Source organism: Ixodes scapularis, unplaced genomic scaffold, assembly GCF_016920785.2.
Source record: "Ixodes scapularis isolate PalLabHiFi unplaced genomic scaffold, ASM1692078v2 PGA_scaffold10__122_contigs__length_95168666, whole genome shotgun sequence".
Taxonomy (NCBI): domain Eukaryota; kingdom Metazoa; phylum Arthropoda; class Arachnida; order Ixodida; family Ixodidae; genus Ixodes; species Ixodes scapularis.
In genome coordinates, this window is record NW_024609836.1 from 71,523,959 (window position 1) to 71,544,534 (window position 20,576).

The window sequence follows — 20,576 nt, forward strand, 5'->3', positions numbered from 1 at the left end:
TACTCATAGATTACGAACGCGCTCGTCGTGACTTCTCCTGACACTGCCCATGTACACCTTTGGCGTATAGAAAAAATTAACTTTTCACCAGACAGAGCAGCTGTGCTAGAAACAATGGAAACGCGAAATTTACACAAACCATGCAGGGTCTCACCTGTGAGCACAGTAGTTTCGCCAGGGTCAACCACCTATGTTTGTTCATGTCAGCGAGCAGGTGGCCGAACCTCTCGTTGATGTGACCCACGATGAGGTTCACAGATCTGAAGAACACCGACAAGTTCCGTCCAAACGCTCATCCAAGTACGAACAGACGGTTGGGATAGGCCAGTCGAGGAAGAACCATGCAAAGCGTCTCGCCAGATTGGAAACACCCTGCGCCGATCTGTCGGGTGCTGGTATTTGGAGGCCCGCACGCAGAACAGCCAGGTCCTTCTTTAAGCAGGATGGCTTCCTAAAGGGTTTCTTTTCTACGTTGGAAATATCCAGCAAACCGCGTTCGGAAAGGAAGCTTCGGCGCTTGATGGCACGAGGGATACGAATCATAGATTCGATGTCTCGCCATCTTAATCTCGTTAGTAGAAGTCTCCTTCCTTGAGAACAGCGGGGATTCATCGTGCAGTTGCCTTGCTAGCCTTGAGCAACACTGTACTCGTACTACGCAAAAGGATGTACTCCCAATGCGCAAACTTCGTCCTTTTCTCTTATTTTTCTACTTCGAATAAGTAAATATGTTTCAGTTTTAATTCGAGTGGAGCAGAAGCTACAAGAGCGAGTGCCGGCCTTTCAGCGTCCTTGATAAGCACGCGCGCTCGTGCAGTCCAAGCACGTTTAGAGCAACATGCTCATGCTTATACCTTCGGCTTCACTCGCACACAAGGTGGAACGATTATATTTATATTTTATAGCTTAATATTTCTTCAGGTGTGTGCCTACTCTTTTGTGCTCAATATTGTCGCCTTCGTTTTTACTACCTCTACAATCACGCTCCCTTTTACTCTTTTGGTGTTAACGCTTAGGTTTTTTTGTCTTACTAGTACTATAAACGTCCACTTGTGGGGCTACGCAAGCAAATTTTTCGAACCCGCTCACAACGCTCTTACGCTGAAGAAAAACGCTCTACTAAAACGCGTTTCTGGACCTCCGCTTTCCATTCCGGCGAAGCGGGCCGCGCATGCGCAGTTTGGCACCCTCAGAGCGGAGCGGAAGATGAAAACGGTATACTAAAACTCTCTATTAATGGTGTCCTTCGCGCACGTCACTGTGCAGGGTTTTCAAATCTGTCTGAAGAGGGAGTAGTTTCGGGATGGGTCTTTTGCAAGTATCACGTGCCCAGGAAAGGCTACAGGAAGTGCTCGGTCAATATTCAAAGTTCGAGTTAGGAGCCGGTTCGAACCGGTTCGCGCTTATTAAAACCGGTAACCGGAGTAATACTATGTGCGCTACCTTAAACCGGAATCTAACCGGAACAAAATACAATGCTACTGAACCCGAACCGAACCGAAATAGTGGCCGGTTCGACACCCTGGACTAAATATTACCTTAATGAGTAAAATGAAAAAAAGAAAAAAAGCGGACTAAATATTATTTTAATGAATAAAACGAAAAAGAAAGAAAGAAAGCCGTTTACAGCTCCCTGTAACACCGAATTAGAGCGCAGCTCTTGAGGTGGAAGAGGGAAGGGTACTGAGGGGAGGGTATACCCAACACCTCCTAGAAATAAGGCCGTAGCACTCTTCTCTTGACGTCGCAAAGGAAGGCCATCGGGGGCGCGCGTCGAAGCGAAGGCAACGCGCGTGGATCGACCGTCGTAACGCGCTTTTAGCCACATACGCGCGTCTTATTAGCTAAAACGAAAGCTGCACGTAGCAACGGGTCTAGAAAACATTTTATTACACGGGCAAAATATTACACCGCTAATAATTGGTACGAAATGGCACGAGGTAGGCGTACAAGAGAAAACATTGAGTTACGCAATCATTGCTGTAGAATGCCTATTTTATAAAGAAATACTCCGACAAAATGGCGAGACACGCAGTGATTAGACACAGCAAAGATCAGAGTTAAAAATCAGGTAGATGTAGTCAACGCGGACACGGCAAGACAAGTGTCACGATCATGTAATGCAATTTCGATCGAATGACATTATGGGGCCGACAAATCAGCTTGCGACGCTCGCATAATAACTCAAGACAGCGAGCTGATTAGGTCCCATATCATTTAATGAAAATATATTAACTTTTCCGAGTGGCAGGGGTACTAAACTTTACAAATTCTAGTATAAACGCGGTAAAGGCAATAAAATACCATTAGTATAAATAAGCACATAAGCACAAACAACGCACTTTGTATAATCACATGAACTTGTTATTCACCTTCCAGTGAGAACTAGAATATTACCACACATATTTACAAATGTCGACGCAACCGCACACGGATAACGACGAACAAAATGTCATTCTATCACGAAAAAAACCGACTGCAGCACTTTACTCGCGCCCACACGATCAAGAAAGCCCGTAAATAAGTTGTTTGTCACCTGTCGATCGTAGCCATACGTCCCACAATATCGGGGACGAAAACGTTTGAACACGAACTTTAAGTCTCTCCCTGCCGAGAGAGAGGTATATCGGTAATCGACCAGTGTCATCGTTGGCTAGTTGCCACACATGTCACTCAAACCGTAGAAGGACTTGTTCCGCGAATCCACGTAAATGCCGTAGTATCAAGCGAACACAGAAAATAACTATCCCAGACAGCGGTGACAAAAAAAAAAAAAAAAAAAAAAAAAAAACTTGAGGGGTAGGATGATCAAAAGAACCACACACACACAACACACACGACAGCAGCGGCAGCAGTGCGGGAAGCTTAACGTTGTCGGCCCATCTCTTGCTCGTGTGCGCTCCCTGCGGCGATGACTCGATTTTTTTCGGTTCCCTTCCCTTCTGAAAGTCTCAACCTTCCCTTTTAGACAGTCAGCAGCTCACGCACAACGTAAATTCACCAGAATCGGAGCCCGTACGAGGGAAGAAAACGTCGCCGCAAACCGGACATTCGAAAAGTATGGGGAGCTGCGGGACTGCACGCAGTGACGCAGTCCCGCGGTTACGGGGATAATCATAAATATAAAATTGGTACTTTCAACCTTGATAGCGCGTTGTATATTATGTTTATATTATATATATAATAAATTGTACAATACTGCGCTTTTAAAACATATATTAATGTCGGATAAACGCTCACGAACACCACCGTATCACGATAGCAAGTAGACCCCAATGCTAGCTGCCGCCTGGATCGCGTCTTCGACTGGTGTGTTTAGCGTCCTATCTCGCCCATACATCAAAAGTGGTCCCGATGTGGCAACAAATGACGCGAGTGTCATGATGTTGCCTGTCGCGATCCTGGCGGTTGACCGTAGAAATGCTGGCGAAAAGCTCGAGCGAACGCGAGTGTCGCTGCCGTCGCGGCGTCCCTTTACGTCCCTTTAGGCATCCCAGGCGTCCCAACTCCGGCTGCTCTAGCTTCCGTGAACTGTCACAGTAAAAAGCAACGAGGTAGTAAAATGCGACCTGCAGCAGAACTATGCAGCAGAACAGGCATCTGCTACATACACCACAGCTGTTGAGACGCCGCCAGGGTCGCGACCGACGACAACATGACACTTCTATGACGTCATCAGGCGGAAATCAAGGGACCACTTTTTTGGCCGCGGTAAACACACCGGTCGGAGACGCGTTCCAGGCACCATACTTGAGGTCTACCCTGGTCTACCCCCTATCCTTCCAATCGGAGCCAATCAGAGCTCGGCGTTCTGACGTCACAACAACCCCGGCAAAAGAAGCAGACGAACTTGTGCTCAGCATAGAGCACTATATAGCTCCTTCGGAGCAGAGTAGCGCAATCTAGAACGCCGCCTCTCGGCGACTAGCGGCGAACGCCCGGAGGTTCCAACTGCGGTCAGAAATGCATGGAGAACGTGAGAAAATCGTTGTTTCTTCAGTATTGTGGGAATGTACGGAATGGCAATTGTTTTTGACATAATAATGGAACATTTTAGAATAATTTGCGCTAAGTTTTGTGTCCCGCAAGGACCTGACTTTTTTTAAAAAATTGCTTGAACGGCATCATGCAGCAGACGACACGGCGACGTCACACCATTCACGTGACCCGCTCCGGCCAACCCGAAAAGCCCATCTCCGCTGCGAGCAAAAATCGTCTGCTTCAAACGCCATTGCCTTGGAAATTGCCTTCTCAAAATTTGCACACGCATCCGATATTATTAAAACTTTGATAAAGTGTTTAGTGATTTACTAACTTTACGACAGACTAGTTTTGGAAAGTGTGAACTCGCCGTTCACTTTTTAATCAGCCGTGTTGTGTCGATCTCCATGTATTCTCCCATAGGGCGGGCCGCCTCCTGGAACCCTGAGTACCACGTGACTCGCGCCGAGCCGCTCTGTCGGCCATGTTGTCGGCAAAACACGGGGTTCAAAGGATTGCGCTACTCTGCTCCGTAGGAGCTATATAGTGCTCTAGCTCAGCATACCCTGCCCCTCCTTCCCCCTCCTTGGTCATGTGACACACCAATTCAGTTTCTCCGCTAAGTTTAGCAGAAAAATATACGTCATGTGACACACCAATTCCCTCTCCCAACTCGTCTCTTTCCTCTCCTCACCCTCCTACAATCTATCCAACGGTGTTGATCCAAGCAGATTAAATGTCCATCCTTGCCCTCTCTTACAGTGCCGCCAGTGCCGCGTCAACACTTGCCCCCCTTCACCTTCTTGGTCACGTTCCACAAAATTGATAAACTTCTGATTTCCGCAAAATTGATAAACAATGTAGGCTCTTCACTACCGGAAGAACTGTTTAATGTCTTCCAAACAAATGAAACAATTGCTCCGAAGAACTGCATTTCATACAAAAGGCCGCCTTCGCTTCTGGAGGCTTTCTAAATGCCCGTCAAACAGCTCATTCCGTAACTTAAGAAAGAAAAAAAGAAACGCATGCCATGCGCATACTTACATTCTCATGTTCTAGGTGCTGGATAGCTTTCATTTCCCTGTAGTGCCCAGAAAGAAATATCAGACACGCACACGTCAGACCCCTTTGGCCATACAGGACTAAACTGCGGGTGTCCGTGTATATTTACCGAAAAGTAGCGCACGGGAATCCGGCCGCGTCGCCTGTCTTGTGCGGAATTTTCTTGATCGCCACGAGATCGTCCGTGCGCCTGCAACGTGCCTTCATGACCACACCGTGCGCGCCTTCCCCCAACCACCCCAAAACCTGGTAATTTTCCATAGAAATCTCTTATTCTCCGAGCCACTTCCAACGTTGCGCTACCATACCACATCTATCTAAATGCAGCGAATCTTCCGTGTTTGGAATGCACAAAGATGTACGACGTTTTTTCCCACACGGCAACCACGCGTTAGACAAGGTGATTTTGATCACCGTGGTTTTGATGACAAACCCGTTTCCATGACACCGTTACTTCCGTAAATTTATTGCCTCCTATTCCATTTGCTTCCGGCAACCTTTAACAACACAAAAAGAGAAAGAACGCGCCCCAAGAACAGTTGGGACGTGCTTTGTATCGAACTCAACGTCGGCATTCGAGACCTTCCGCAAAACAAGCGACGTTTGGTTGGTTTGGTCGCTTCAGTGGCTTCAGTCCTGGCGCGCAGACCCAGCCGGTCCTTCGATGATAAGAACAGCGAGTCGCTCAACAAACATCGCCGACCCAAAGTCCAGCCCCGCCTCCAACCATCTTTAGCCAGATACAACTGTATCCTCTTTTTTAAAATGTATTAATATTATTATTTTTTTCGTTTCCTCTAATTTTTTTTTTATTTTACACGCGCATTTTTCTCGGCGGCGGGTCGGCCGCTTTATAGATGTCGCTACTTACAAAAGATGACGGCGAAATGCTCGCAGCCAATCAATGAGTGTGGAGCCATCTTCGTTTGTTTGATGTTGGCGGTGGTCGTCGCGAAACGCCGCGACATCGGTGCACCTCGCGTACGTTTCCCGACCGTTGTAGGATTACCACGAGGGACAAGCGGCCCCGAGTTTTCGTCGTTCGATGATCGGCGGAAACGCTGAGGCGACACCGGAACACCGCAGCGTCCTACGCGACGCCGCGCGCGCGGCATAACCTCCCGGCGCTTTGCTGGCTGCCCGTTTCCCAAACATGGCCGACATGACGGTCGCTCCGTCGGCGCCGATGCCACCAACCGAGTCGTGAAAAAAAAAAGGAAATATCGTCGACGTCGCCGCTGCCTTTTCGTCGAGAGCGCACGGTGAGCGAAGACCCCCTTGTTCCTTGTGACACGTTCACCCCGAAACACCGCCTGACTAGGCGTACCGAGACGACAAAAAGGCGTGCGGATACTCGAAAAGGTCTATCCGGTCGGACCGGCGATAAGTCGGTTGACATACTTCACAAGGCGCTTTTTTCTTTACCCCTTTTCTGTATTCGCACGTCGTTTTTTCCGTGTCGTTTCTCGCCTGCCGTAGCGCAGCGGTCGTTTCTTTTCGCGGCTTCGTGTGACGTGCGGTTCGAATCCCGAGGTCCACGCGAAACAAAAAATTAAAAAAAAAGTGTAAAACGGCTTTTGAGAAATTTTTTGTTGCCGGCGCGAATGCGCGCGCGCGCCGGACGCTTAGGCCTAGTCGGTGTCTTATTTGTTGGGGTTTTCGAGCGTTCCTGCATTTCGGATTTGAGACCGTTTGTGCTACGGGCCAGCGCGCGCGAGCTCGAGCTCTTGCGGGGGGTAAGCATCGGCAGTCCTTTTCACGCGCTCGTACCGGCGGCTCAAAAAGCGTCCGTGGCGGGAGGTAGCGCTAGATATCGATTTTACCGCGCTCGCGGCGGCTCATTCGTCGAGGATCCGTCGCTCGTTGATTGTGCAAAAGAAATCGACGAATTGCTAGTCTAAGAACCGCGGCATTTTACGCCGACAAAGCGTTATTCGCACAACCGCGAAGCTAGGCCGGTCGGTCTCGCCTTGGGGGAAAGGCGGCATTCGGGTTCGTTCACGCTGTCAAGCTACGCCCAAGCGTGCGCCCAAGGCTAGCTAGCTCGCCGCTTTTTCAGGCGTGCGCAAAACCGACAAAAACTAGAAATCGTCGGGTGTTCAATATCGCCGTAGTGGTACCCACCGTCAGTACTAAACGCTGTGTCAGCTGCGAGTCAAGTTTCCCCTTGGCGTCTGTCTGGCTTTACAGTAAAGAAGAAAAAAAATCGACGCTGCTCTATTGAATTGCAACGTTAGATTAATGACCTGTGAATGGATCGTTTCCTTTAATATTTTTTGTTCAGTACTTCTTGCGCAAGTTGGGGCTAGGCTATCGCTTGGCCCATGGGATGTTTGCCTTTGGCTGTCGTACGCGGGTTTTGGTGGGGTCAATGTTTTGATTTACATAGTCTTAACGTGGCAGTGTTGTGCCATGAGCGTTATTTTTATCTTTAGATTCGTCCGCTCGCATTCGCTTATCTCACCAGCTATCTCGAAAAAAGCGAGGTACTTTTGGCCAGAAATCATACACGCAAAGTTGTTAATACTATATGGAGGTTCGATCTAGGCGTTGTGCGAGGCTAACCAATAATTTTTCGTGTTTTCTTTTCATTTGTTTTAACGAGAATGCAAATTAGTTTGATAATTTCAGTAGATCTTTTCTGTTCCTCTTCTCGAAGGACAAATTTTCTATGTTATCAACAGATTAACAACTAGACAGCTCACGTGGTGGTTATCTAGATTCTTTCTCAAACCAACATTTGTCGGCTTTATTGTCAAAAAGTATGTCGTCGTATACTCCATCCTTCCAGTCGTCAGAACGGTGTTGAAGGGACCGACTTTTAGCCCTGTAAAGTGCTTTGTTGGAACTTGCATGAAGAAAGCAGTTTCTAAAGTTGTGCCCGTGTCTACAGCACTGCATCAAACAACCGAGATGGCGTTTGGTGCATTGCCGTGGTGTGTAAGCATTTTACGAATTTTTTTTTTCATTATATCTAAAATCGAAGCGGCCTTTGGTTAGTTGCCTCACATTTCATATGTAAGAATAAGGCATGGGACAAGCGGTTGTCCCAAAAAACCAGCGAGAGTTCCTAGTCATCACAACATACACAATTGACCTAGCGTTCGACTAGTTAGATTGGTAGCCCATGAGTTCTGTCTGGACTGTGAAACAGCACATTTCTCATATTGTCTTCGCCAAAGGTAATCTTAGCCATTTCTTCCTTGGTACCTTGCAAAGCTGGGGTAGGCCAAAGCTTTGGGGAAGCGTATTTGCAGAACACGATGCCCTGGCAGTGCAGAGTTGTGCTCCTTTTATATACAGGAACGGCAGCCGACATTTCACAAAAAGACCTTGCTTCTAAAGCTAAGGGCCACTTCCTGTAATGGCCTCGTACAGGTCTGTTACAATGTGTAGCTAGTAGCTATATCATTCTTGAGTGTATCTGTTGCTCTCATTAGTTATCACAGTTATCAGAAGCCCATCCCTTGCATAACACTATGCTAGGACCTATAAGGTATTACTAAATATATAAATACAGAAGTAAAAAGTGCAGCCATTAGTTTTACAAGTGTACCAACCCCATGCCATGCGCTGCTTGCAGCACTGCCACAATCCCCCCAAGGGCGGCGCAAAGCAAGCGCTTCGTCCATTAATGCACCTGCCACAATAAATAGAGGAGCTTTAGTTTCACATGCATTTTTCCCCCCGCAAAATTTCATGTGCAATGACATGTGCCCTCCCTTTCCCAACAGCAAGAGGACTGTGTAACATGGTGCTCACATTTTTATGAAAATTGTTGCATCTAAAACAACCTTTGCAAAATGTTTTTCTGTGTTCCTGAGGCTCCACCCAAGATTTCTAGCTTATTTCTGATCTGTGTATATTTCCTTATTTTATGCACATCATTCTTCCACCATGGGCTGGAAATAATTCTAAAAATGTTAGAATGTTATAAGTGACCATTTCTCATGGAAACAAAATTTGATCTCAACTACTGCAAAGCCTTCAGTCTAATTATACGCAGATCAGAGATGTTCCAGGCCTGCCTGGTAGATGGCACAAACATGTCACTGTGTTTTCTCCTAAGCAGTCATGAGCCATTGTAACGCAGTCAGTCACAGATGCAAGTGTCTGAACCAGCTTTGACGCGAGACCGATCATGATTGTGCAGGAAGCACTAGCCGGCACGTGACACGTCGTCGGAATGGAGCCGTCGACCAACGGCTGCAAGGATGGGCCCACACCGCTCCTGGTGCAGAACCACTCTGAATCGGTGCAACAGGTACAAAGAAGTCCCTCGCTGCATCGTAGCAACCGTTCTATTTTGCAAACAGCGGTACCCTCATCGTTTACGGTAACTGCCACACCGAATCGTCTGTCGTTTGTGTGCTGTCTACATGTGACATTTTTGTAACCGCATCTTCCTTTGGCCTGGAGCGCGTCTTCCAACTAAAGTCACTACCGGTGCTTCTGTAACTGTTGCAAAACTTTCACGAAAAGAGTAATTCTTACCCTGCACACTCGTTTGCTCAGTAACAAACCCCCAAACTTTTCGCCCCGAAGACCCCATTTGACAGATCGACACCTCGGTCTGTTATGGGGCCATTCACGTACGTGAGAAAGTTGTCGTTTCCTCAATAATCAAGGTTGTTGAATTGTTAATCCAGCTCGTCGTGTTTTTTTCCTCTATCTCTCGGCGATCGATAATTAATGTGGTCAGGCTCACAGAAGCGGATCAGAAGACGAGCCTCCGTTTCGTGGTCCCCTTAAATTCAAACTGAAAATTAGCTTCAGCAACATTCATGAAACTTTGACTGTCCGTGCTACTTGTCCCATTATCTGTAGACTTCTTATTGCCCATAGTCACTGATAGAGTAAGAGCAACAGTGCATCTCCTTCCTGCCGTTCTCGACTTGTCACCAACTATAGCAACGCTCGTGTGATATGTGGCCGGCTCGATGTTCCCAGGAAAAGAAGACTCCAGAAAAGCACTCTGCCAAGACGGCGGCAGCAGCTCCGCAGGACATCTCTGCGGCCCCGGCCACCCCGACTGTCACTTCTCAACGGACGCGGCACTCCGTCACCAACAGGTGGGCCTGCCAGTGGGAAGTAAATTGTGTAGCGCTTGCGTTTGGATGGCGGGAAATTAGCGAGCCCCAGTAGACCTCTGGTGTCTCGGCCGTAGATGAGAAGTTTGGCCAGTGCAGTGCCCCGGTTAGCCCGGGGTCTTTAAAGTTGCATCACGTGGTAGGGATACACGACTGCACGCCATTGTCTGGTATCACGTAGCTATAGCAGTAATGCCGATCACTTGCCCACTACGGGCGTGCATCACTTGCGTTTTGTTTTCCGTATGATTGTCGGTGACGCGATTGCCGCACCATTTCCACCAAACTGCGCCGGGCCACTTACACTACGTTTTGCCAAAATGTGAGAAATTTGCGCCGACGTTGTGCCAAAACTTGTTATCGCTTCATTAATACTAAAAATGTAATAAATCAGGGCCCCGTAGCGTGGCCGGTTCGTTACGGTAGGCTTGTGTAAATTTCCAAAACTTGCGATTATCGCCTTAAATGACGTCACATTTGATTTAATTTCTAGATGTATGAAACATTGGCAGTACTAGAAGTTTTGTAATATTTCTCATGCTCGTTGTTAGTTCTGACTGGATAGCTAGCATCGTTGAGTGCCTGCCACCACGTCCTGCAGTGAAGCGACAATTGTGTAGTGGGCTTAAAAATTTTGCATATCTTGCTTTGCCACTGTGCATTCGCATGGTAAGGGGAAAGCACTTCCCCAAAGCATCAGGTTCGTTACTCATGCTTTCTGAAAAAAAAAAAAAAAAATCTGCAGGTACTGTTAATAAAAGACTGCTATATTTTGACAATATCTTTTTCACATCCAAGATTCATCAAAGGTACTTAAGCATTGCAAAAAAAAAAAAAAAAAAAAAAAAACTGCTCTTAATGTTTATTTTATATGTTGACTCGTTTAGTTATTACCTTTATATAGATTCCATCGTTCAATGGCACAGTGAATACAGAAAACTAAAACTAAATTATGGCAGCTGGAGCAGTAAGTGCAAGCCTGGGAGTAACACAAACAAGTTTGGAGATTTTTTTTTAAAGAAAGGATATTTGTTGTTTACATGTTAATTTCTTGTTATGAAGTTCTGCTTATAAAATTTCATTGATATTCATAATCAAATTACAAAGGCTTTGTATTCTATCTAAATTAAGAACTGCAGTTTTATTACAACCTTGAGAACTTAAAGAAAACATCAAATAAATATATTGTAGCATTATTTCAGTGGACTATACTATTCGTTTTATGTTGGCTGATTTCATGCCTTAAAGAGCTATGCACAGCAGTTTGTACTGCTCTTCATCAATCAGCCTCTTGTAAGTGTGCCTTGTGCTTCTACGTGCCATTAAACTGCTAGCTAGGGAATCGGACCCGCCATGCTGCTGATGCCGTTAAGAGGATGCACAGAAGCAGGAAGGCAGACATAAACACATAAATCTTCACAGAATATTTGCACTGGTGTGAATAAAAATGAAATGTGTGCTCATGCTCCAAAAGTACTTTTTGCTGCTCCAAAATGAACTCTTGGTTGCTCCAAAATGACTTGAACCAGTCGTATCACTGAATTGTTTTTTGACGGTTTACAGAATGGCAGCTGGTGGCTGCTGGTCGCTGCTGTATTCTGTTCGCTGCTAAGCTGACACAGTGGCTTATCAGGGAACTGATCAGCTGCCCGCTTTTCATCACTTGACCATGCTCTCTGTGCGTAATTATGCACGAAGAGCGGGTTTATAGTGTGGAAGATTGACAATATACTGTCATCTTAGCAGAAAACAGGATATACAGCCTCTCCGTTTACTAGTCTTCCAACTCTCCCTTCGCTGCATAGGAACGGGGCCTGCAAGGTAGCGTACAAACTGCATATTAGCAGGATAGTCTACTAGACACAGTGGCATTTCACGGCGAGATTGTATGCGTTGGTGGCATTTCTGACAAAAAGTTGCAGTCCCTCCAAAAAAGTTCATGAACAAAAAAAAGTCCTTTATACATTTACTAGACTTTCGCCACAGGTCACACTGCACATCGTTCCGGTAGAAAGTGCTGCCCATCGAAAGCTGCACAGAGTACTATCGCATCTTCGTTGCACTTGACCGAATGTTCAAAGGCTGCTTCGCACACTTGCGTTCGACTACGCCCGACTGCACCACCGCTGGTTCTAAGCCTCTCCGGTCGTAAGCAGTACCGAGCGTGTGAACCAGCCTTTGTCCGGGCGATTTTTCCCAAACCGCCCCGTCCTCCACCTCCACCCTAACACGAAGCCGACTTCGGATGGCAGCAAATCACAAGCCAACAAGAGCGCACCGGTAGCGACGACTGCTGGCAACAAGACCTCCTCGGCGAAAGAGGAGGCGGCGCCTGTCAGCCGGCGAACGCCCCGCACTGGCGGTGCCGGCTCCACGCCAGGGCCTGGCCGTCCCCAGTCGAAGCCCCCCCAGAGGGAAGCCTCCAGGCGGCCCCCTCCAGCAGAGGCCCCTCCCGTCGCCCCCACGTCGTCGTCTGCGTGAGTTTCAGAATCCCCGGCACTCCCCCCCGACGCGCTGCATGGTCCCCGGTGTCCGCATCGGTTTCTGTTTGCCACTGCTGCAGTGGACTCTCTGAAATGCTTTGGCACGACTACGAAGCTTGCCGCAAGAACCTTTGGGTCCTTTTGTCTTGCATGTTTTGTACTGGAGCCACTAATTAAGCTACTCTTCAGAGCGACCTCACTTCGGCAATTTCGGTGCTTAAGATCACTGATGCCAGTTATCGTAGACAGGGCTTTATCTGAAATCACGAGGAACGCTTTTTCGTCCTCCCGAAATGTCGAAACAGCCCGCGACAGAGGAATACAATGTCGCCTGAGCTTCCCAGCACTATCTATAGCTCGGGAAGTCGTATTTTGGAATCGTAACAATTCCTCATTGCGCCCAGTCCACACGAAGCACCAAAGACTGCACCGCCCACGACATAATAGGGAGATGCTGTGGGGACACACTGAGCGTAGGTTATTCAGTGGCTCCATTATGAATGACTCTTTTGGTCACTTTGCCGCCGCCTGCTTTTTCTGCTTTGTCTGTGGTGCTTTGGAATCTTGTTTCATCTTAAAGCTTGCTATGAAACGCTTGCTTTGGTGTTTTACATACTCTGTTGGTCTGCTTGGCCTTTGTCCTATTGCTTTTCGGTAGCGATTGGATCCTCAAGACGATGACAGCTCCCACTGCTGCACGCATTTGCTTGTCCGCCTCACTGCCTTGCTCGGTTCCTACAATATTTTGGTGCCTTTTTGAAGCCTTTCCTGCTTCGAAGTTTCTGAGTGGCGATTTTGCCCAGTTCCTCGTGTCTTTAGCTCTTGCACGATTGCATATCTTGGTTTAGACTCGCGAGTTGATTACGTAATCTTTTGGGGCATGGTGCACAAATCCTTGACACCACTTGTAGTTTCTCAGCTTTGTGCTGCATTTGAGAAGCAGTTCATGGATTTCTGCATAGTTCATTGACCCCTTGGGAGGTTTGTTGACCCAGCTTAAAGTTGCTCTGCTTTGTACTACTCCTTGTTTTGCTCGACCCCTTTGGGACTGTGTAGAACATTTTATTAGTGAATTACACATTTGCTTGGTTACTTTGGCGGGGGCTCAGTAATGACTCTGTTTGTTGAGTTCACGTGCAATTCACACTACTTTGCTGTTGCGAGTTATGGTGGGGCATCTCCATTTATCTCAATGCTTTGCATCCCTGCACGAATGCTGCTACCACCTTGCATTTGTGTGTCGAGTTTTTAGTTGGGACGTTGAAAGAAAGTTGCAGACTTCTGCTCTTCTTTTTTTTTTTTTTTGTGAAGAGTCGTTTCAATGTGTTTGTACTGCTTTTTGCTCTACTGGCTTTTTGATAACTATAGATGTGAGCATGCAGCCACAAATGATAATTAGGGGGACATAAACATCACAGGTATTAACGGATGGTGCCACTGTGTGGTTCACATAGGATGCATTCCGTGCTTCAGAGGGAATGATGCCGTCTTCTAATGCTTCTGGAACAGCGTGTGTATGGATAGAGATTTGCTCAGTACCAAAGTGTTTTAGTTACCTAGGCAAAGTGTGCAGCTTCTTTGGCTGGATTATTCACAGTTGCATTCTTGTGCGTTCTTTCCGCATTCCCTAACATTTGTGGACATCTCCAAACTGTCCGAATTTAGCCTACCTGGCCAAACTTAGACACTGTGTGCACAGACGTATGAGCCGTGACCTGCTGCGCCGCCTTGTATAATTTCCTCTAAGATACCTTCTGTGCTACGTTCCATAGTTACCAGCGTCGCGCGTATCTATGAGTGTCAAATGTTGCAACCTACGTCACTGTCGTCCTTCCGCGATTTCGATATGTTGATCGGGTATGCGCGTTGCAGTGCCGCCTCCTCTGCCACCCCCGAGATGAGTCCCCGCCGTGCCCGCAAGCGGGAGTCCCCCCGCTCCCCGGTCGGTTCCGGAAGCGACTCCGGCCGTGCCAGCAAGCGCATGCGCCTGCAGTACCAGCCATTCCAGTCTCCGGGCACCCTCCCCGTGCTGGCCCTGCGCTCGAGGCCCTCGTCTGCCACCAGCACTCCGGAGGACAAGGTGGTGGTCTTCCACAAGGGGGAGTTCCTGGCGGTGCGCAACGAGACCGGTGAGCGGCGTCAGAGTTCACATAATGAATCTAGAGAGAAAAAAGGTCTGCTACTACCTTGGCATGCATTTTGGCCACCTTGGAACCGTGGGGCTCAAGGTAGACGTCCAGCGAGGCCTTCGTAAACACAAAGAAGCGGAACCAGAATATTGCTTAAAAGGTTTGTCTTTGTTGGCTGCACATGGATTGGCTTGTTTTGGCAGCGTTGCTCGATTACTGCCAAGTCCTATCGCAAGGTGACGCTGTACGGCTTTTTTTTTTCTCTATCTGCACGTCATTATCATCATTGTTACTATTTTGCTTTGTTCATTCGCCATTGCAGTCGTAGACTTGCACCTCTTATCTCAATCTCGGCTTGGTGAATTGTGTACACTGGCTGGGACGTCATTGCCCGATCTGTTCTTCCTCTGCCGCAATGTGTCGCTAAGAAGCGCAGAAAGTACTTGACCATAATGCTAGGAAAGAAGGCAGCGATTCTCAAGCTACTAGAAAGTTGTCGAATGCAAACGGAAGCGTAACCTAAAACAAGGCATGCAGGTGTAACCTGAAGGAAGGTACTGTTTACGCTTTTTTTAATTAAGCCCGCTTAGATTTAATAAAGGCAAGTTTTTTAATCTGCTGATTTTTCGAGCTGCTCTATTATTCTGACATTTTTTTTGGTCCCTGCGAAGTCAGAAAAATCGGTCGGCGACTGTGGTACATATGTTTGAGAAGTCTTGGACCTCTCCTTCCTTACTTCGAATTATTCAGAAATTTTAAAAAGAAACCATGAAATATTCTTCAAAACATTCTTGTTAATGGCTTGGATATGCGACTTTGTGTCTAAATAAATGTGCACTTCGTGCGTGTAATAATAAAAATGTTATCCGTGACCTAAAAATAATAATAAAAAGGTGTTTAGAAATTTTTGCTGTAATTTTTGCTCTATAGGACCAGTGCCTCCCATATGCATACCTGCCAAGTCTCCCGTATTACCCGGGAAACTCAAATTACTTAAACAATGGGTCTCTGCCGTTGCAACAAACGGCTGCAATGATAACGAGGCCCAGCTGCATCTTGCTAGCATGAGCAGTGCAATATAAATGAAACGAGGTTGCCTTGATGGAAGGCAACCTCTCAACTCCCCCCCCCCCCCCCTTCCCCCCAGCGTAGAAATTATCCGGATTTGTTTTCTCCGCACTTGGCAGGTATGCATATCTGTGTGTATTACATATGTTCTACATTGGCTTCCATGCTTTTGAACACAGAACGCGTTTCAGGACTGGTTTCCATACCTATATTATCACAAAATGTAACAAAAATTGGCTGCATGTTTGGCCATTCTGCCAAATGCGGTAGCTTTGTCGGGTTGAGCGGTGCTCTTAGTTCGGGTGGTGCCTTGGGCAGGGTCTCGTAAGGAGGCAGATTGCACCACACCATGGTCCCTTTGTGGTACTGCGCACGCTTCAATTCAGCACCACCCAAACACAAAGCCTTTGCTGAATTTTCTTGACCACCAAGAAAGGGGAAGCGCACTTTCCTGCCCTTTCCACTCCTTGTTTCTGTGCGCTCTTTCTACACCACCTGGTTCTGCTCCTTTCATGCCCTTTTCACCCCTCTCTGCTCCGTGCGCTTACTCACACCACCTGCTTCTCCTCCTCCCGTTTCTGCATGCTGGGTCCGTAGCTTCGTCAGCAGCACGCTCGGCTTCTATGCCGGTGACCGGAGTTTAATCCATAACACCGGTTGCAGTTTTTTTTTTTTTTTTCCAAGATTGTTTAGCGGTTACGGACTGACTGAATTGCCTATTTTGTGCTTACGCAGCTTCCGAGGTCGGTCGGCCCTATAAAGCCACCGCTTTAGAATGTAATAACAGGGCCGGCTTTCTTTTCAAATGACTGTCCCTCGGCAGGAATTGAACCACTGACTTCTTGCTCGGTGTAGTCCGATAGCCTGTCCCTTGCATTAACACTAACTGGCGTGATTATAGTTGGTACATATGCACTCACGTTGCCATAAACTTTTTGTCACCAAAACACTACTCATTCCGTATTTCCCAACTTTTTTCGTGGGATTAAGGTGAACTTTTTCTGCAAGTAAACACAGTTAAATTTCGCTCGTCTTCTTTTCCCTTTGTAGGAAGCTTCTATGTGTGCCGCACAGCGCAGAATGTGTACAAGAGCAGCAAGCGCTTCAAGATACAGTGGCTGAACAATGACAGCGAACTAGACATCTACGCACCTGACTTCTACGACAACACTGGTGGGTCCCTCTTCAGCCTCTCGGTGCCTCATCTGTGTGGCACCTTTCTTTGGTGTGGTCTGGGTTCGTCCCGGTACTTTTCGACAGGTTACCAATTGCATGAATTCCCTCACAATATTATAGAACAATCATAGAAAGGAAAGTTTATTATCACTTTGGTTCTAACGCTTTCCTAATGGAATATGAAAGTCGAGGCTGGCAAAATTTAGAGATCCGGTGTCCTACCAAAGTTTGGGTTCAGTGTAATGCGTGTCTCTTCTGATAATTCTCAACTTGATACAGTCATGTCTTAAAGGGGCCTTGCAATCATATTTAAGCGTCTACCTTTTATGCGGTTTCCACGTGTCTTGGGGTTCGGGCAAGCCAGCGGGCACAGAGAGAGTAACTAAATATCAGTGCGGCATATTTTAACCGGGCGACACGGAAACCTCCTCCACCGACGAGGGCGACCCGCGGTACCGAAAGCGCGCAAAATGTGACGTATTTGGTCCTGGGCTTACTAATGGTCAGAGCCGCTAGAAACTTCTTTTTGGTCGAAATACAAAATATAAACGGCGCCGAACCGTTTCAATTATCTATAAAACAAGTTTTTGTTCACTATTATAGATGAAAAAAAAGAAATAAATGGTTTATAAAATACGGAAACAAGAAATGACCCGTCGACATACCCGCCGCCAAGCGGTGGAAAAGGCGGCGCATACTAGGAAGGAGTAGTGGGATAAGGCGCCGACACGGAAAAATCCCGGATGTATGCAGTGGCGCTGCAGTCGTATGGACAGGAGGATCCGACCGGCTCCGAGCGTTCCGAAGGCCTTCGGCGAGAGGCTTTGTCTTGCGGTTTGGCCGTTTCGTGGTATGGCAGCGCGAAGTGGCTCCCATTCTGAACTGATCTTTACCCCGTGTTTGCTGTCGTTTGTGGGCAATGAAGTGTCATGCCGAATTAGTGTTTAATCGCGCAGCAAATGCAATGAAAGCCGCTTTGGCTGCCCGCTGCATACAGCCTATCCAGAACATGCTTTAGTGGCGCCCTCTCGCGCCGTCGATACGGAGTGCGGCGGCCATGAGCGCTCGATGAGCTCACTATCCCTCCTCTAGTTCACGGCCACTCAAGCCAGGACCTACGACGTCATGAAGGAGGTTATTTTTTGCTTGTTTTTGCAATTCAAAATTGCCTATAACTTTTAAAATAAAGCGAATTTCACGAAAAGAAAAGTTTCACTAAGTTGCTACGTTCAGTGCGCTCAGGTTCGGTGCAAACTAAAAACCAGTAAAAGGTCCTTGCAGGGCCCCTTTAATACACACTGGGCAAATAAATGCATTTTCGTCTCATTATTATGGACGACCCGCATTATCAACAATTTTATGGGTGGAACGGAGGTACCCATATTAATGAGAGATGAACGTAGCTTAAAATTTATCCTCGCTTGCTGTTGCTAAGCATTATAAAGCACGCTTTAAAGGGGAAGGAGGAATTGTTGCGTGCTACGCAGTGTGAAGCCAGGCATCTGAACCCACAAAAATGTGAAGCTATACAACTTATCCGGGTTGACCTGCAGTTATCAAAACCAAATCGTTTGTAGCCATGCTACAAGCAATTTGGTTTGCTGCTACAAACAGTTCCAGTCATGCTAAAGCATGCTGAGGCCGGTGCAACGACTACCGGCAACAACATTGCTCAGCACTCCAATCGCTCGGACAATCGCTCGGACCGCTCTCTGAATCGTGATCAACCGTTCCAGGCTGCGGTAGCCGTCGGAGCCTGCATCTGTCTAGGGCATGGTGTAAGATACATGTATGTGAGGGCACACAGCACAACGTATGCTGCGATATATTGACCAGATAAAGTCCTATTGGCGCACGCCCAAGTAGCCTCGAGGCCCGTTCACACTCTTGCGACCTCTTAGAACTGGGTGCCTTGAAACCTCATACTACGAACGAACACACTGGTGCCATCTATTGGGTAGCAGCGTAAACATGGCAATCCGGCATATTTTCTATTTCTTTTGCGCATAATCCTTTTTTTCTTGGCTCGAAAAACTTTTGTCAATGTTATAGACAAGCTTTTCTTATTATTACGCACATTTGTCCTCGGAAATCCTGCAAAACCTTCGCTCTTTTGAAATGCAGTTCCAGGGTCACCACATAGATGGCGCCAGAATGCCAGTGTGTTCCCTCGTCCTAAGAAATTTTAAGAGGTTTCGACAGGTCTCGTTTCTCTCGGTCATACTCAGTTGCAAGAGTGTGAACGGGCCTTTAACCGACAGTGTCTGTACCTCCAAGACGGCGCAATCGAGAAAAAAAAAAAAGAAACGGAACCATAAAAAGTATGTCGTCCCTATGGCACCCGGGAGTGCTCTCCCTGCTCAGAGCGTCTGCTCCGGCCGTGACAAATGCTGGCTCGAGCGCCTTGCCACAGATCTCTCCGCTGCAACGCGTTCGTAATAGTATTATTGGCGCCAATGACGCACGAAACTAGGATCAGTGATGAAGTAGCGTCTAGGCAACACGCGTAGGCGCACGTGCCACATTCTATGTGACGTGGTGCACCCAGAGAATGACTTTAAGAGCAAGCGCGTCTGCCATAGAGAAGCGTGGGAAACCGGGCCCGCGTCAGGCTGCCATTAGCCGCATGTCGAGGAGCCACCTGGTGGGGTTGCTTGCAACCAGGGCGAGGAGAGGACTTTAGCCGGCAGCTGCGACGTGAGCAGAAGCCACGCCTATCTCGCGTGTCGTTCCAGGGAGCTGCGGCTGCAAGTCGCTCATAGGGCGGACATTTCCGGGGTAACCCCTCGTTTCGTTTTGCGCAGACTTCGAGTGCGTCCTGACAAACCTGCGCATGCGGCGGGTGGACCGCGGGCGCTACCTGCTGCCCGACGAGGAGCGCAAGCGTACGCTCAATATCCTCCAGCGGGCCCTCAACGTGGAGAACGGTATGGATATTCCAGATCCTCGGCAACTAACCATGGACGGAGGTTCGTATGGGTACACTGGTCCACCCCTTCCACCGCCCCCCCCGCCCCGCTGTCGTCCGTGCGTCCGCCTCGGCCCCCCCGCCCGCCCCGGCACGTGCCTCTCTTGCATGGTTACCCCCCCCTCTCTGTTCTGCTTGCTCTGTCTAGCCTCTGCTTCGTGGTAGCCTCTTCCGACTGATCTTAGTCTCCCTTGAGCTGAGCCGGTGGTGTCTGCCTGTCGTATAGGTTGAGAGGTTAGGCGACAAAAATTGCCGGTTTCTCGCTGCGTTGTGCAGACAGACCAGGTCGAGAAGAGAGGTGCTGGACACAGACTTCGCACGTGCCCACTAATTATGACTTCGTGGTGCGACGTGGCATCAAAGTGTCGCGTGGCGTGAAGGCGTATCGCAAGACGTAATGGTGTCGTGTGCCATGACATCGCAGTGTCGCGCCGTGGTGTCTCGTGACGTCGGTGTCGTGTGATGTCGCTGCATCGTGCGGCATCACAGTGTGCGATATCGCCGAGTCGCTCGACTTGACGGTCACAATGTTGTGTGACATCGTAGTGTCATATCGACGTCATAATGTCGTGCGACATCACAGTGTCTTGCATTGACACGTGACATCATGACGTTTGGT

At 47.9% G+C, this 20,576-nt stretch overlaps 2 protein-coding genes across 2 annotated transcripts in view; one reads left to right on the top strand and one right to left on the bottom strand.

Moving 5' to 3' along the window:
- The window catches only part of LOC115314983 (cyclin-dependent kinase 1), a 57,356-nt gene extending 52,295 nt beyond the window's left edge, over positions 1-5,061 (bottom strand). The window contains exon 1 of the mRNA XM_042288593.1: positions 5,026-5,061. Coding sequence (XP_042144527.1) covers positions 5,026-5,058 — 33 coding nt within the window. The 5' untranslated portion in view covers positions 5,059-5,061. The remainder of the gene's footprint in view (positions 1-5,025) is intronic.
- An 886-nt stretch (positions 5,062-5,947) lies between these two features.
- LOC8031767 (poly [ADP-ribose] polymerase tankyrase) overlaps positions 5,948-20,576 on the top strand; it is a 75,725-nt gene continuing 61,096 nt past the window's right edge. The window contains exons 1-7 of the mRNA XM_042288672.1: positions 5,948-6,305; positions 9,197-9,307; positions 9,994-10,115; positions 12,386-12,610; positions 14,489-14,745; positions 16,864-16,986; positions 19,794-19,958. Coding sequence (XP_042144606.1) covers positions 9,230-9,307; positions 9,994-10,115; positions 12,386-12,610; positions 14,489-14,745; positions 16,864-16,986; positions 19,794-19,958 — 970 coding nt within the window. The 5' untranslated portion in view covers positions 5,948-6,305; positions 9,197-9,229. The remainder of the gene's footprint in view (positions 6,306-9,196; positions 9,308-9,993; positions 10,116-12,385; positions 12,611-14,488; positions 14,746-16,863; positions 16,987-19,793; positions 19,959-20,576) is intronic.